Source organism: Stenella coeruleoalba, assembly GCF_951394435.1.
Source record: "Stenella coeruleoalba genome assembly, chromosome: 4".
Classification (NCBI taxonomy): Eukaryota; Metazoa; Chordata; class Mammalia; order Artiodactyla; family Delphinidae; genus Stenella; species Stenella coeruleoalba.
Window position 1 is genome coordinate 65,772,933 of NC_137149.1, and position 18,030 is coordinate 65,790,962.

Here is an 18,030-nt window from a genome sequence, read left to right on the forward strand (position 1 = left end):
CTCTTTTCCTTCTGTAAAATAAACATTGCTATTTGTTCAAATTTATCTAAAATCTTTGTTAACCATCTTTTCTTATTTCTCTGCTCTTTCTGTCTGATGTGGAATACATCCTATAGAAATTCCTTTAGGTGAGGATCTTTCATGGTAAACGCACATTTTAATATCTTATTCCACTGTCTTTTGGCTTTCACTGTTGCTGTTGAGAAGTCAGATATTTTGCCTTTGTTTCCATGTCTTTTCTGTTTGTCTGCTTTTTAAATTTGATTAACTGTATTTTGAAAGTCTTTTTCTTTGGTGTAAACTGCAGTTTTACTATGAAGTGACTGGGTGTGTATTTCTTTGCATTTACCCTTCCTGAGATTTGTTGGGCTTCCTGGATCTGAGAATTGGCATTTTTCTATCAATACAATTCTGGAATTCTACGATTCTCTGTCACTGTCCCTTGAAGTATGTATTACCCCCTCTCATTTCTCTTTTCTCTTCTTTTGGAACTCTAGTTAGAAATATTTTGGATCTTCTTGCTTTATTTTCCATGTCTCTAAACCTCTCTGACATACTTTGTATTTCTTTATATTTCTGGCCTAGATCCTGGGTTATTTCCTTAGGCCTACCTAGTTCACTAATTCCCTCTTTAGTTGCCTCTAATCTGCTGGTTGGTACATCTGTTGGGTTTTTAATTTTAATGATTATATTTTTCATTTCTAGAAATTACTTCTATTTTTCATCTTGCTTGGTTGGTCTCTTGCGCCTTGCTTATGTTTTCAGACTTCTTTGTTATTAGGCATATTAAACATAGCTATTTTATAATCTGGGACTGAAAATTCTGCTCTCTGAAATCTTTTGGTTCTTACTGTATTATCTTTTTCCTCCATTTCTTGCTCTCATTCATGATGCCCTATCTGTTTTTAAACTGAGAAGTGTTCATTTTCCATGCAGTTTTATATCTTGGAACTATTTGATGTCTCTTATTGAGGATGTGTTCCTGCATAGAGAGTTTGCATTTGCCTCTGTTAGCTGCTGGGGACACAACTTGGGACCACATTAAATTAAAGTCAGCTTAAGATTTTTGGACCACGTTGGTAGCATGAATCCAGACTATAAACTTGTGTGAGCTGCCTTATCCTTAGGATTTTCAGGGGAGTTTTTCTCTTCTCCACTATGTGACACCAGAGTAGGTGCAGGCTTGCTTCCTTGCTATCCCCTTCTCTGTGTGTTTTTTCTAGGTCACAGTAATGCCAGGTGTCTAGCTTTTTTTCTGGGTATCTCCTGTTAGACTCTCCATCTTTAGCAGAACCTAGTTTTATTCTTTGTTCTCCCATGCCACTTGCAGCTGTGGAAGTAGAATCTCAAAGAATGTAAGCTTCAACAGAAATCTTCAGGGAAAAAACTGGCTTTGGTCTGCTCTCTTATTCTACAGAGGTCCTGCTTTCCCTTCATTTTTGCCCTCTTCACATCATTTTGCTAGCTTAGCAATGCATTTGAAGAGTTTTTTTTTTCCTAGTCTGCTGTGCAGCATTAAAAAGAAGTCCTTGGGGCTTCCCTGGTGGCGCAGTGGTTGAGAGTCTGCCTGCCGATGCAGGGGACGCGAGTTCATGCCCCGGTCCAGGAGGATCCTACATGCCACAGAGCGGCTGGGCCCGTGAGCCATGGCCGCTGAGCCTGCGTGTCCGGAGCCTGTGCGCTGCAACAGGAGAGGCCGCAACAGTGAGAGGCCTGCGTACTGCAAAAAAAAAAAAAAAAAAAAAAAGAAGTCCTTTATTTATTCATTTATTCATTAATTTATTCAAGGAGTATTTATTGAGCACTTCTTATATGGCAGCAAATGAGAATGACTCTCTGAGTTTATATTCTCTTTATTACTGAAATAGAAAATTAAGCAAAAAAAGTATAGTAAGTACTGTGATAGAAGAAATACTGTGTGCTGGAGGGGCACCTAACTGAGTCTTGAGTGGTTGAGGAAGGTTTCCATAGGAAATGATATCTAATTAGTGACCTGAAAGTAGGCATTGGTGTGATGAATGGTGGAGAAAAAAGGTAACACTGCAAGTAACTTAGTGTGTCTAGACTAGTGAGTAGAGGATCTCGTGGTGGGGTTGGTAGTTTTGAAAGTACAAGGGGTGAAACTCAAGAGGTAAACAGTAGTCAGATTAGGGTTTTGTTTAGGAGTTTGGGCTGTTTTATAGGCAGTGGGAATCTATTGGAGTATTTTAAGTAGAGGAAGTACTTAATCAGATTTAAGATTTTAGAAAGATAACTAGATGCAGACTGGAAAACAGATTGCAAAGGAGGGAGACTGAAAACAGTAATACAAATGAGGCTGTAGTCTAGGTTAATGTCAATGATTTTTTTAAGGGAGTAGGTGAACGCAAGAGATTTAGGAGCTGAGTAATTAAGACCTGGTGATTGAATTTGGGGGACTGAAAGAGAGAGGGTCAAGTAAAGGACAGTGCATGGTTACTGGATTGGATTGGGTGATTGTGTCGGTGATTTCTAAAATTAAGGGACTTCTCTGGTGGTGTAGTGGTTAAGAATCTGCCTGCCAATGCAGGGGACGTGGGTTGATCCTTGGTCTGGGAAGTTCCCACATGCTGCAGGGCAACTAAGCCTGTGCGCCACAACTACTGAGCCTGTGTTCTAGAGCCTGTGAGCCACAGCTACTGAGCCTGCGTACTGCAACTACTGAAGCCCGTGTGCCTAGAGCCCGTGCTCCGCAACAAGAGAAGCCACCGCAATGAGAAGCCTGCGTACTGCAACGAAGAGTAGCCCCCACTCGCCGCAACTAGAGAAAGCCCGAGCAACGAAGACCCAGCACAGCCAAAAGTAAATAAATAAAATAATTAATCTATCAAAAAATAAAATTAGGAATACCAAAGCTGGAGTATATATTAATGAGAAGGTGAGGATTCATTCTTGGACATCTGAATCATAGGTGCCTCTGGGGCATCTTAGCAGATGACTAGTAAGTAGGCAGTTGGTTATACTACTTTTCTACTGTGAGACATGATCTTTTGGCTGGATTAGTGCAGTAGCCTCTCCCGGGGCTCCTTAATTCCACTCTTACTTTCTCATTATATTTCAGCCAAACCAGTCTCCTTTTGGTTCTTAGAAAATACCAAACTTATTCTTGTTTTAGGGTGTGTGCTCTAGTTGCTTTTTCCTTCCAAGATGCCCTTCTTCATGTGGCTGACCGTTTTGGTCATTTACATCTTTTTAAAAATATAAATAAATAAACTTATTTATTTGCTTAATTAATTAATTAATTTATTTACGGTACGCGGGCCTCTCACTGCTGTGGCCTCTCCCTCTGCGGAGCACAGGCTCCGGACGCGCAGGCTCAGTGGCCATGGCTCATGGGCCCAGCTGCTCTGCAGCATGTGGGATCCTCCCGGACCGGGGCATGACCCCGCGTCCCCTGCATCGGCAGGCGGACTCTCAACCACTGCGCCACCAGGGAAGCCCTATTTTTAAATTTATTTTATTTTTGGCTGCGTTGTTTCTTTGTTGTTGCGCGCCGGCTTTCTCTGGTTGTGGTGAGTGGGGGCTACTCTTCGTTGCGGTGCACGGGCTTCTCATTGCGGTGGCTTCTCATTGTGGAGCACGGGCTCTAGGCTTGTGGCTTCAGTAGTTGCAACACGCAGGCTCAGTAGTTGTGGCTTGTGGGCTCTAGAGCACAGGCTCAGTAGTTGTGGTGCACAGGCTTAGTTGCCCTGCGGCATGTGGGATCTTCCTGGACCAGGGCTTGAACCCATGTACCCTGCATTGGCAGGCGAATTCATAACCACTGCGCCACCAGGGAAGTCCTGGTCATTTACATCTTAAATGACATGTCAGCTCTGCACACCCAGTCAGTCTTTAATATTACACTCATTTTAATTCTCTGTGTAGTTAGCACTTATTACTGACTGATATTTTCAGTATCTGCTTTATTTTTCCCGCCGTTTACAAGCCTCGTGATAGCAGGAACTTCAGTGCCTAGAGCAGTGGCTTGCCCATAGTAGGGGTTTAATATTTTGTAAATAAGTGAATGCATAGAGTTCTAACCTGGGGATAGAGATTTAGGAGTTATTAGCTACACGCAGGTGGTAACTGAAGTCTTGAGTGTGTTTGAGACAGTATAGGGAGAGAGTTTAGATTGGGGAGATAAGAGCTAGTACAGAATCCCCAGTGAGTAAGGGACAAGTGGAAGAGGAGGAGCTTGCAAAGAAGACTTGAGGAGGTGCAGTCTGGAGAGGTAAAAGAAAAGCCAAGCAGAGTATGGTGTTAGGAGAAGAGAGTATTTGAAGAAGAATAATAAACATTTCAAGACTGTCTTTCCTATAGTCGGATGTCTTTCACAGGGAAGATTTGACAGATTCCTTGAGAAACCTGTGTTTATGTTTATGATGCCTGTTTTTCATCCTTTTCCCTAAGCCTCATCTTCTTTTGGGCTTACTACGCAGTTTTAGCCAGTTTCTTCTCTTTTCCTTGTGGTGATGGAGAGCTGCTGGGGTAAATATTGATTGAGAGTTTGATATTAGAGGATGAAGGAATGGAGGGTGTCATGAGTTCCTAAGTTCCAGAAATAAGCATATTTATTAGAACATTGAAATGGGAGAAGAAACAGATGATGAAATAATATAATTAAAGGTAAAACATGTTTTAATGCTTTTCTGAGATGAACATCGACTCAGGCAAAAATATTTAATGTTGGTTCCACTATACAGAAGGCTTGAAATTGAAATCTGTGACTAGGTTTCTTTTTTCTCTGCTGACTGAAATTAAGATGTTAGTTTATTTTATTATATTCGGAGTACATTGTTTATTGATTGTTTTATTTTGGGCTCAAGTTTTCAGAATTTGCTTAGGCCAAATTAGACCTTGTTAACCATCAGATAGACAGCAAGTAATTGCTTGATTGAAAGATAATTTGTATATTTAAGAGTTTGAGATCGACTTCTGAATAATTCAGATCACATGATAAAGTCAGAAACAGCTCATTAAGAGGCAGAGACTTGCTAAGGAATCCTTAAGTTTTTAAGGAGCATTCAAATGTTTTAAATTTTAGTAAAATCAGTTTTAATTTTGCTAATGACAGCAGATGTGTGGCAAACAGCCAGGGCTTGAGCTTAAAACAAACTTCTAGAGATATTCATGGATAGAATGTCTGGTTACTTATTGAAATCATAAAGATTCTACTCCAGTGATCCAGTGTAAGTTTATTAAGATGGTGGTGTGCAAAAAAAGTATTCATACATGTGTTTGAGCCATTTACTAGCACTCCTTGTTTGTGATTCTTTTTTGCTGCACTGGGTGGCTTGTGGGATCTCAGTTCCCCAACCAGGGATTGAACCTGGGCCATGTCAGTGAAAGCCCAGAATCCTAACCACTAGGCAACCAGGAACCTCCCTGTGATTCGTAACACTATATAATTAGTAACGTCTAGACAGTTTGTGGTGAGAAGAATATCCAGAAGTATCAGTTTTAGGGCTTCCCTGGTGGCGCAGTGGTTGAGAGTCCGCCTGCTGATGCAGGGGACGTGGGTTCGTGCCCCGGTCCGGGAAGATCCCACATGCCGTGGAGTGGCTGGGCCCATGAGCCATGGCCGCTGAGCCTGCACGTCTGGAGTCTGTGCTCTGCAATGGGAGAGGCCACAACAGTGAGAGGCCCGCATACCGCAAAAAAAAAAAGTATCAATTTTAGAGCAACTTATTTTATGTGATTTGTTTGAATGACTTTGATCATTGTAGAGAGGAGGGTTGTCTGTGAAACTTTAGACAGTAGATTTCAGTTGTTCAGACACTAGGTGAGTGTTGAAAGTTTATTATTCTACCACTCTGTCCCTTCACTTTTCTCTGCCCAGGGCTGTATTCCCCAAAACAAAATTTTTAAGTAATTGATATATAGATCCTATAGATAAAGATACTTTAGAATTAGTTTGCTGTGTAGGTAGACAAAAATAAAATATCAGTTATTTAACTGATCAATGTCAAATGTTATAAGCCATAGTTATTAATTAATTAAATAGAAGTGTTTTTAAGCCTTTTTTTTTTTTTTTTTTTTACTACTATGCCATCATAACCTACTTAGGATCTGACGAATAGTTAAAATAAAGCCTTTTGGGATTTTCTGCACATTTTGGTTATCAAAACATACCATGTAGGAAGCAACCTAAGTGTCCATCAACAAGTTGAATGGATAAAGAAGGTGTGGCATATATATACAATGGAATATTACTCAGCCATAAAAAAACGAAATTGAGTTATTTGTAGTGAGGTGGATGGACCTAGAGTCTGTCATACAGAGTGAAGTAAGTCAGAAAGAGAAAAACAAATACCGTATGTTAACACACATATGGAATCTGAAAAAAAAAATGGTTCTGATGAACGTAGGGGCAGGACAGGAATAGAGACACAGACAGGGGCAGGACAGAATAGAGACACAGATGTAGAGAATGGACTTGAGGAGTACTCATATTTTGAAACACAAACTGGCAGAAATAAAAGCAGAACAAGGAAATCTGGGAAAGAACCAACTATAGAGCTTACGAATAAAAGTGTGATCACTAAAGTAAGAATTTAATAGATTAAATAGCCATAGTCAAGTAGAGAATTAGTAAATTGAAATTCACCCTGAATGAGCATAGGAAAGCAAAAAGATTTTCCAAGAAAATGAAAAAGCTTTAAAAAGGCATGAAGCTCTAGCCTATATTTAATAGGCATTTCAGAGAGAGAGAGAGAGAGAATAGAGAAATGGTGTAGAAATTATATATAAAGAGATAATGGATAAGAATTTTTCAGAATTTGAGAAAAACAAGGATCTTCAGATCAAAAATACACTTTTAGTACTAAACAGGGTAAATGAAAAGAAACCTATAGATTTCAAAACTGAAACAAGAAACAACCCAACTTAAAAGTTGCCAAAGAGAAAGTCAGCTTGCTATCAGTACAATTGTTGCTCTCTTGAAGCAGACTTTTTATCTGCAACAATATGCAGAAAATAAGGGAGGAGTGATTTGGAGTAATAGCCATGAAAGGGTAAGAGGAAAAATAAATGTTACCCTAGAATTTTATACTTGTCTAAATAATCATTCTAGAGGGAAGGCAAAATAAAAACATTTCACATATATAAAGATGACTATCATTTACTACTAACCTACCCACATTAAAAAAAAACTATTCAAATATGTATTTCCATAAGATGCAGAGTAAACTCAGGGAAAGAAGCGTTGGGATATAAAAGGGACAGTGAAAAGTAAGAAGTGGATAAAATGTGTTGGAAAGTTAATTATTGATAGTAAAAATCATAAACATTTTATACTAAATGCTACAATTTTAGTCAAGAGTAATAAGATAGAAGAAGTTTTCAGTGGTTAAAGGTTTTTTTCTTGTTCAGAGGAAGGTAGAGATGGGGAATAACAGATGGTTAGAAAGATTTATAGGAAAGTTATGTATGTTAAATTGCTAAATGGAATCATGAAAACAGTAGAACTATAATCTTATAAATTTGAAACCAGCATGGGCGTGGGGTGAGAGGAGGATATAGAAAACTTTATAAATCTAACAGATGGCAAGAAAGGCAAAAGAAAAATAAAAGCAAAGGAAAAAAAGGATGGTAAACCGAAGTCAGACGATAAGGTGGCAGAAGTCTAAATCAGGTAACCAAGTAGTCAGTCAGCTTTCATGGTGTTGCCTATCATTTATATATACTCATATTCTAAATATGTAGAAATGGTTCATTTCCATTTATTTCATCATTTCCACCTCTATATAAAATAAAATCAATATTTCCTTGATTCCATCCTCTTTTCCAGCTCTTACTAAAGTCCAGATATTGCTTTCACTTCCTCATCTCCCATTCTCACCTCAACCTGTTGCTCTGTCCCTATTCTTCCTGCTGAAACTGCTGTTGTCAGAAGGTTGCCAGTGATCTTCATGTTGCTGATCCAGTTTTCACTTCTATCCTCTTTTCCCAAAAATACACAAATATCTACTTATAAATCAATTATTATTTTAAACATAGAGGTAATGTAGGAAAGTGGTTAAGAGAGGAGACTAATCGAAATGACTTGGGTTTCAATCCTGACTGTGCTTCCATGTTTAAAATACTAGCTGTGTGACTTTGAGGGAAGTTCCAAAACTTCCTGAATAAGATGAAGATAATAATAGTACTTACCTCAGAGCAGTTTTGTGAGGATTAAATGAAATAATGCAGGTAAAACATATAGTGTACTGTATGTGGCACATGGCACATACTTAGTAAATGTTAGCTATTGTTAATAAGCTCCAAAATGTTATATTATTGAATGAAGATATGATAAAAGGTTTTAAGGGTGAGATTTTTATTACAAAATATTTGATACATATAAAAGAATACATGCTATGTATATGTAAGTTAGAAAGCATAATAAAATCAACGCCTGGGAATTTACCACCTAACCTGAGAACCTTGCATTCTTCTTTTTAAAACCTTTTTATTTTATTTATTTATTTATTGTTTATTTGCAAGCTGCATGCGGGCTTCCTCTAGTTGTGGGGAGCGGGGACTACTCTTCATTGCGGTATGCGGGCTTCTCATTGCGGTGACCTCTCTTGTTGCAGAGCACGGGCTCTAGGCATGTGGGCTTCAGTAGTTGTGGCACACGGGCTCAGTAATTGTGGCTCGTGGGGTCTAGAGCGCAGGCTCAATAGTTGTGGTGCACGGGTTTAGTTGCTCCGCAGCATGTGGGATCTTCCCGGACCAGGGCTCGAACCCGTGTCCCCTGCATTGGCAGGTGGATTCTTTTTTTTCTTTTTTCTTTTTTTTTTTTTTTTTTGAGGTACGCGGGCCTCTCACTGTTGTGGCCTCTCCCGTTGCGTAGCACAGGCTCCGGATGCGCAGGCTCAGTGGCCATGGCTCACGGGCCTAGATGCTCCGCGGCATGTGGGATCTTCCCGGACGGGGGCACGAACCCGTGTCCCCTGCATCGGCAGGCGAACTCTCAACCACTGCGCCACCAGGGAAGCCCGAGGCTATCATCTCTTCATATGTTTATTGGTTATTTGTATTTCCTTTCCTGTGCAAGTTTGTTCTTGTCTTCTGCCCTTATTTTTTCTAATGGGTTGTCTTTTTGTTAATAGATCTGGAGGAATTCTTAAATATTCTTGATAGTTATCCTTTGTTGATTATATTTGCTGGATATATCTTCTATTTAAGTCATGAATTTACCTGGAATTGGTTGTTTATGGTGTGAGGTAGATTACAGTTTTCTTTCATTAAATTTTTTGGAGGGGAGGGAGTTGTACAGTTGTTCCAATAACCACTTAATCGTCATCCTTTCTTCATTGAATAGTATCTATAGAACAGTTTTGGGTGGAAGAATCGACAGCATGTGCCCTTGTTTTAAAGTGATGCATCTAAATTTTCACGCAATATTTGTTATAGGTTTGCTTTACCCTTTAAGGAAGTTCCTTTTTGTCCTAATTTTCTTAAAAAGGTTTGAAACTTGTATGGGTGCTGAATTTTATTAAATGCTCTTTGTTTAGCTCCTGAAATGATTCTATAGTTTTTCTCCTTCAATCTGTTAATGAGGGGAATTAATAGCTTTTCTAATGTTTAACTACTCTTTCATTCCTAGGATAAATCCAACTTGGTCTGTGATAATATTATCTTTTTTTTTTTTTTGGTGGTACACGGGCCTCTCACTGTTGTGGCCTCTCCCGTTGCGGAGCACAGGCTCCGGATGCGCAGGCTCAGCGGCCATGGCTCATGGGCCTAGCCGCTCCGCAGCATGTGGGATCTTCCCGGACCAGGGCACGAACCCATGTCCCCTGCATCGGCAGGCAGACTCTCAACCACTGCGCCACCAGGGAAGCCCATGTGATAATATTATCTTTTTTATACATTGCCAGATTGTCAGCTAATATTAATTAAGTTTATAGGTTTGTATGAAAACAACTGCTTAATATCTTTTTAAAAATGAACTTTACAGCAGAGAATATTGGTGCAGAACTGAAAGCTCCACTTATTAAGCAAGAACCTCTCCAAGTAAGAGGTAAATATATTTTATTCTATTTTTTATTATAATGGTGTTTTGAATTAACTATATAAAGTTAGTTTATATAGAGCTCTTTATAGTTATAAGGGAATGTTCATTTTTCTTTAAATATATTGACCATAACGATTTATTCTATTTATAAACTAATTTTCTACTGAAGTTTACTTTGCATTTTAATCATAAATTTTATGCAAGTTCTTTTTTCAAAAGCCCAAAGAAAGGAGTAATGGCAAATAAAAATCATCAATTGCTTTATCATTTTTAGAAAAGTAATGTGATTAATAAAGAAAAAGAGGCCAACACCTACAGCTTGTTCAAATCCAGGTAGAGTTTGGACATTCTTGTCTGATTTCCTTTTCTGGGAGTGATTGAGTGATGAAGGAATTCTTGTTTGCAGCTCTCTTCTTTATAACGCGCTATGGCTTCCATCTCCAAAGTAGCATGTTTCATGGAGGTACTAATTCTGTGATTAGGAGCACCATGGCTTTGGTGTCAGATAAAAGTGGATTCAATTTGTAACTTCAGGACATACTAGCTGTATGACTTTGGGCAGTTTACTTTATTTCTCTGAGCCTTAGTTTCCTCCCTATAAGATTGTGCTAAAAATGGGACTTCTTTTCTAGGATAACTTTGGAGATGATAGTGTACAGTCACAATTAAGACTACTTAATGTTGTCTTATCATCAGTAATCTGGGCTAGGACAGGCCAATAGGGATTTCTAGCTACTTTGAAGAAATTATTAAAAAGTAATGTAAAAAAAAAACCTAATCTTTTTGAAGAGCAATGTAATTCTCCTCTCTGATCCTGAGAAGTGTATTTGGACTTAGAATTTTAGGATTTTTAGAGTAAGGTAGTTTAGAGAAACTCATGCAAAAAGAAACCTGAACTTCTTTATATACTTTTTTTCAAATAAGGTTTTGGTTTTTATATTGAACTTTATTTTTGAAATGTTCTTGTTAACTATTATTTGTGCCTTTGATTTTAATAGTTCGTGTGTTATTTTAAGATTCTTTTTACCTACTGTAGTGATGGATAATTTTAGTCTTAATTTATTCTTTCAACTTGTAAGTACAATAGAAAACTCAATAGTTACTAGACATTAGAATAGAATATGAAGTGGCTAGGTAACAATTTTCAGAGGTTTGCTTATGTTATTTGTGTTTTGTGACCAAAAGTCTCACTATAAAAATGAACAGACCAATGTTGACTGTAATCTTTAATTCATAGACTATAATTGATGCCAAATTGGTATTTTATTTTATTATTGATGTCTCTGGCCTTTTTATGAACAGGTTGATACTTGATAACAGGAAAAATTTAGAAGGCAGTATTTTACCTATAGTCTATAATTAACTTCCTATAATCTTTAACTGATAAAAATGTTCCTTATAGTTACTTCATCTTCGTTACATTATGTGAAATTGCCCAATGACTTTCAGACTTTTTTGACTGCAACCCACTTCAGAAATACTAATGATCTAGTATATATATAGATTACTATATGTAACTGAAACAAGTTTTCACAAAAAGTGCTTGTTCTTCATTATGTGCAGTACTCTTTGATTACTTTCTATTTTCATTTTTTATAAAATGCTGGTTTCACCAGTGTTTGTAAAACACCGAACCAATGTCTAATTTTTTATTGAAACTTCAGTTCATTTTCATTTAGACCCTAAGCAATTTAAATTGTACTGGTACGATTTAAACAGACCAGTAATACCTATATAAGGTATCCTTTAGACAAAGGGTTGACATTTTGTCATCAGTTACTGATGAACTATGGAGATAAAGCTGGGTGGGTACAAGTGTAATTCTGTCCTGTTCTGTACTTGGAGTAAACTTCTTTTTTTCTGACGCCATTCAGTGCATCACGAAAAACAGTTTTCTATGGAATTTATTAGTGAATCCACTTAAAACTCAGCATATGTTCATCTTCAAATGTGACTTCCAACGTACATATTTAGTATGTTTTCCTATATTTTTGGTTTTAGTCAAAGCAGTCCTTAAAAAGAGGGAATATGGACCAAAGTACACTCAGAATAATTTCATCACTGGAGTCAGAGCAATGAATGAGTTCTGCCTCAAATCCAGGTACAGTAATTTTTTAAAAATGGGGTAGTTCTATCTAAATCTAAATAACCAGTTATTTCCTAGAATTTGTTAACCCGCTAACATCCATGTGGAAACTTTACCATGGCTCCTTCCTAAATTGAAGAAGTATTTTTATTCAGTTAAAAAAATGTTACAATTTTGGGGCTTCCCTGGTGGCGCAGTGGTTGAGAGTCCGCCTGCCGATGCAGGGGACGCGGGTTCGTGCCCCGGTCTGGGAAGATCCCACGTGCTGCGGAGCGGCTGGGCCCGTGAGCCATGGCCGCTGGGCCTGTGCGTCCGGAGCCTGTGCTCCGCAATGGGAGAGGCCACAACAGTGAGAGGACCGCGTACCATGAAAAAAAAAAAAAGTTACAATTTTTAGCTTACTAAACTGAAGGCTGCTCCAGCACGAGCAGTTCCAGTGTTTCTTGGTTCCTTTAACTCAAAAAGGTAGGTTCTTCAATATCTTTGTGTCACACAAGAACCTTAGGAGTTTATTGTTATGTTAATATGTAGTAAAATTATCGATAAGTTTATTTGCATATTTGTATAACTTTAAAATTTTGGTTTTTTTGGTAAAGCAGTTTTATTATGTTTATGTTCACACTCCAGCTGTGATTCACGTTGAGTATAAATTATTTTCCTTCTCTCTGGTATCTTGTTATTAATTTTCTTGTAATTAAAGAGATTTAGTGAGGTATTTTCCACAAATTTAAACTTTTCCCCCTCTTTTGTGTGTTTACCTAGAAAAACCATATTTATGTGCAAGATATCTTGGTAATTTTGACATCAGATGATCTAGCCTCCCTCACCCCACCCCACCCCCAGCCCATGGTCATATGATCTATGGTATAATATCAAGAAATAAGGATTCCTGTAATCAGTTTTATAACTTCCATAACTATTGAAACAACAACCAATTATAATAATGATATAAAACTATATTCTGTTTCACATACAACAATTTTGTGAGTTAAGTAGGTTAAGTATTGCTATCTCCACATCATAGGCCAGGGAACATAATAAAGAGTGATGATGTAGCTTACTTAGTGAGTCAGTGACAGAGAGGGAACCAGAATATATATCTTTCGTTACTTGGTACAGACTTTTTTTTTTCTTTTTGTTTTTTGCGGTACGTGGGCCTCTTATGGCCTCTCCCATTGCGGAGCACAGGCTCCGGACGCGCAGGCTCAGCGGCCATGGCTCACGGGCCCAGCCGCTCCGCAGCATGTGGGATCTTCCTGGACCGGGGCACGAACCCGTGTCCCCTGCATCGGCAGGCGGACTCTCAACCACTGCGCCACCAGGGAAGCCCCAGACTTTTTTTTGATGTGTGATAGTTGATTGTTAAACTTACTTTATTTTATTTTTACTTTTTTTTTTTTTTTTTTTTTTTTTTTTGCGGTACGCGGGCCTCTCACCGTTGCGGCCTCTCCCATTGCGGAGCACAGGCTCTGGACACGCAGGCTCAGCGGCCATGGCCCACGGGCCCAGCCGCTCCGCGGCATGTGGGATCTTCCCGGACCAGGGCACGAACCCACGTCCCCTGCATCGGCAGGCGGACTCTCAACCACTGCGCCACCAGGGAAGCCCTATTTTTTACTTTTTATTTATTTATTTTTTGACTGCGCCACACAGCTTGCAGGATCTTATCCCTGACCAGGGATTGAACCCAGGCCACGGCAGTGAGAGCCTGGAATCCTAACTATTAGGCCACCAGGATACGCCCCAAATTTTTATTTATAGGTCTTTTCGTTGCTATTACAAACTTTCCTTAGGAAGACCAATGATCAAATTTAGTATCACTATTTAGCAGTGACTTGATGAATGTATTAACCTTTCAGAATTTAAGAGAAAGGAAAATAATTAAATAGCATGAAATTGACACATATTCTTTATAACTTGGTATCTATGAATGATATTACCACTTAGTATTAATCTGGATATAAACAAATGACTGTAAATTTTAAATTTAAATTCTTAAATAGAGGGATAATACTCTAATCCATGTTCTTTCCACTTTTCACTTTCTTTCTTCATACATCAGACATTGCAATGGTGTGTCCCTAGCAGATAAAATGCAAGCACTAATAAAGGAATTGACTCTCTACATATTATGTTATGGTATCTATATTGAGCATCAAGAATAATTCTTAGCGTTTCAGCTGTCTCTAAGTCACTTTTGTGTACAAAATGTCATCTTTAAACTGCTTTTTATAGGCTATACAGATTTAGCTATTAAAATGAGGATCAGTGTAGTGGCTTTTATCTGCCCTTAATCCTTTTAAGTACATGAACCATATGAACCTTGTCTGAATAAATTCAACATATTTCTTTCTTCAGTGATCTAGAACAACTTCGAAAAATCAGACGACGAAGTCCTCATGAAGATACCGAGTCCTTTACTGTATACTTGAGATCAGATGTGGAGGCAAAGTAAGAATATAGTTCTTTTAGAATAAAAATACAAGCTGAATTTGGGATTAATAAAAATGTATTTTAGACAGACTTAGAATTTTTAAAATGACATGTTTTAAAAGCAGAATATTTTTACATTTCTAAATTTATCTGAGAGTTACTAGTATGTACTAGTTAGCAAAAAAAGTCATAATTTATGAGAAAACTTGCTGTTGAATTCACTCATACTGTTTAGATTTAATTTAGAAAAATTTAAGTGCTTTATATTTTTCCTAAAGGACCTTATGCTTTGTTGTTAAATTCTCATATAGTTTTAGTTATCTAGATTTAAATATGATTATAATAAAGTCATTAAAATTGTCATTGTTGGTGGTCGTGTGTACATAGATCTTTGGAAGTTTGGGGAAGCCCTGAAGCTCTTGCCAGAGAGAAAAAACTTCGTAAGGAAGCAGAAATAGAATATAGAGAAAGTAAGTATATTAAATTTACAGCTGAGTTAACTGAAAAGCAACTTGTAAGTAAGACTTGTGCCTATAATAACTATGCCCTCCCTAGTGGTTGCCCACCTCTTGGCTTTGGCTTTGTTGCTTCTAGCAAATACCAGTTTTCATTTTGGGATTCAATTATTTTATAAAAACAGTATTATTTGTTTTCTCCTCTATAGCTTTTTAAAGATCATGAGAGCAAGCAAAGGTAGTTCGTGGTTTCTATAAGATATATGAATATTAAAACTTAGGGTCTGATTTGAAGATTGTACCTGTTTAAAGGTAAATCCTAGTTTCTAAGGGGTTTTGGCCTCTCAGAAGAAGCAAACAGCTGTTGCGCATCTTTATATTCACAGATATGCTAAGGAGAGCTGCACTTAAATCCACAGGAATGAAATGTTTAGTTTCTTTTTTTAAAATTTGTTTTTCAGTGAGGTAACATTGGTTTATAACATATATTTCATGTGTACAACATTATATTTCTACTTCTGTTTACCCTACAGTGTGATCACCACCAAAAATTTAGTTTTCATCTGTTACTGTACAGTTGATCCGTTTTACCCATTTCACCCTCAAGTAACCACTACTGTTTTCTGTATCTACATTTTTGGTTTGCTTTGGATTGTTCATTTATTTCATTTGTTTGTTTGTTTTTTATATTCCACATATGAGTGAAATCATATGGTATTTACATCTCTCCATCTGACTTGTCTCACTTAGCAGATGGTAAGAGTTCGCCTTTTTTATGACTGAGTAGTATTCCATTGAGTAAAAATACCACATCTTTATCCATTCATCTGTTGTTGGGGGCTTAGGTTGTTTCCATATCTTGGGTATTGAAAATAAATGCTACAATGAACATAGAGGTGCGTATATCTTTTCTAATTAGTGTTTTCATATTCTTTGGATTAAATACCCAAAAATGGGATAGCTGGATCATATGGTAATTTTATTCTTAATTTTTTGAGGAATCTCCGTACTGTTTTCCTTAGTAAGCTGCACTAATTTGCATTCCCATCAACAGTGCATATGGTTTTCCTTTTCTCCACATCCTCACCAACACTTGTTTTTTCTTACCTTTTTGATACTAGCCATTCGAACAGGTGTGAGGTGATGTCTCATTGTGTTTTGATTTACATTTCCCTAATAATTAGTGATGTTGAACATCTTTTCATATTCTGTTGGCCATCTGTATGAAAAAATGTCTTTGGAAAAAATGCCTATTCAGCTCCCCTGCTTTTTTTTTTTTTTTGGCGGTATGTAGGCCTCTCACTGCTGTGGCCTCTCCCGTTGCGGAGCACAGGCTCCGGACGCGCAGGCTCAGCGGCCATGGCTCACAGGCCCAGCCGCTCCGTGGCATGTGGGATCTTCCCGGACTGGGGCACGAACCCGTGTCCCCTGCATCGGCAGGCGGACTCTCAACCACTGCGCCACCAGGGAAGCCCTCCCCTGCATTTTTTAATTGGGTTCTTTTTGTTGTTGTTGTTTAATTGGGTTGTCTGTATTTTTTGGATATTAACCCCTTATCAGATATTTCATTTCTTTTCCCATTCATTAAGTTCGTTGTCTTTTCATTTTGTTGATGGTTTTTTTTGCTGCATAGGAGCTTTTTAGTTTGATGTAGTCCTGTTGGTTTATTTTTGCTTTTGTTTCCCTTACCTGAGGAGGTATAGCTAGAAAGATAGAGTGAAGACCGATGTCAGAGTGTACTGCTGCTTATGTTTTCTTCTAGGAGTTTTATGGTTTCAGGCCTTACATTGAGGTCTTTAATCCGTTTTGTGTTGATTTTTGTTTAAGGTGTGAGATAATGGCCTAGTTTCATCTTTTTGCATGTAACTGTCCCATTGTCCCAATTTTCCCAACTAATGAGTTGAAGAGACTGTCCTTCTTCCATTGTATGATGTTTGCTCCTTTGTCATAAATTAATTGTCCATATATGTGTGGGTTTCTTTCTGGGCTCTAAATTCTGTTCCACTGAAGTATGTCTCGTTTTCTGCCAATACCATGCTGTTTTGATCACTATGGCTTTGTAATTTAGTTTGAAATCAGGGCATGTGATACCTCCAGCTTTAGTCTTTTCTCTCAGTATTGCTTTGGCTATTTGGGGTCTTTTGTGGTTTCATAAAACTTTTAGAATTTTTCGGTTCTATTTCTGTGAAAAATGTCCTTGGGGTTTTGATAGGGATGTGTTGAGTCTGTAGCTGAAATGTATTTTTTTTTTTTAATTGGGGTATAGTTGTTTTACAATGTTGTGTTAGTTTCTACTGTACAGCAAAGTGAAGTAGAGTTCCCTGTGCTATACAGCAGGTTCTCATTAGTTATTTTATACATATTAGTGTATATATGTCAATCCCAATCTCCCAATTCATCTCATCCCTCCTTTTCCCCCTTGGTGTCCATACATTTGTTCTCTATGTGTGTCTCTATTTCTGCCTTGCAAACAGGTTCATCTGTACCATTTTTCTAGATTCTACATATATGCATTCATATACAATATTTGTTTTTCTCTTTCCGACTTACTTCACTCTGTATGACAGTCTCTAGGTCCATTCACATCTCTACAAATGACCCGGTTTCATTCCTTTTTATGGCTGAGTAATATTCCATTGTATATATGTACCATATCTTCTTTATCCATTCGTCTATCAATGGGCATTTAGGTTGTTTCCATGACCTGGCTATTGTAAATAGTGCCACAATGAACATTGGGGTGCATGTTTCTTTTTTTTTTTTTTAATAAATTTATTTATTTTATTTATTTGTTTTTGGCTCCTTTGGGTCTTGGTTGTGGTGCATGGGCTTCTCATTGCAGTGGCTTCTCTTGTTGCCAAGCACGGGCTGTAGGCACATGGGCTCAGTAGTTGTGGCTCGTGGGCTCTAGAGCACAGGCTCAGTAGTTGTGGCACACAGGCTTAGTTGCTCCATGGCATGTGGGATCTTCCTGGACCAGGGTTCGAACCCATGTCCCCTGCATTGGCAGGTGGATTCTTAACCAGTGCGCATCGGCAGGCGGACTCTCAACC

At 38.1% G+C, this 18,030-nt stretch overlaps 1 protein-coding gene across 2 annotated transcripts in view; it reads left to right on the forward strand.

Annotated features, from left to right (window-relative positions):
• The window catches only part of SLC30A9 (solute carrier family 30 member 9), a 75,167-nt gene that overhangs the window by 12,883 nt on the left and 44,254 nt on the right, over positions 1-18,030 (forward strand). The window contains exons 3-6 of one of the 2 annotated variants that reach the window (XM_079920824.1): positions 9,947-10,009; positions 12,005-12,104; positions 14,448-14,540; positions 14,910-14,992. In XM_079920824.1, the coding sequence (XP_079776950.1) occupies positions 9,947-10,009; positions 12,005-12,104; positions 14,448-14,540; positions 14,910-14,992 (339 nt within the window). Of the gene's footprint in view, positions 1-9,946; positions 10,010-12,004; positions 12,105-14,447; positions 14,541-14,891; positions 14,993-18,030 lie in introns of both variants that reach the window. The other variant, XM_079920825.1, reaches the window with a different exon arrangement.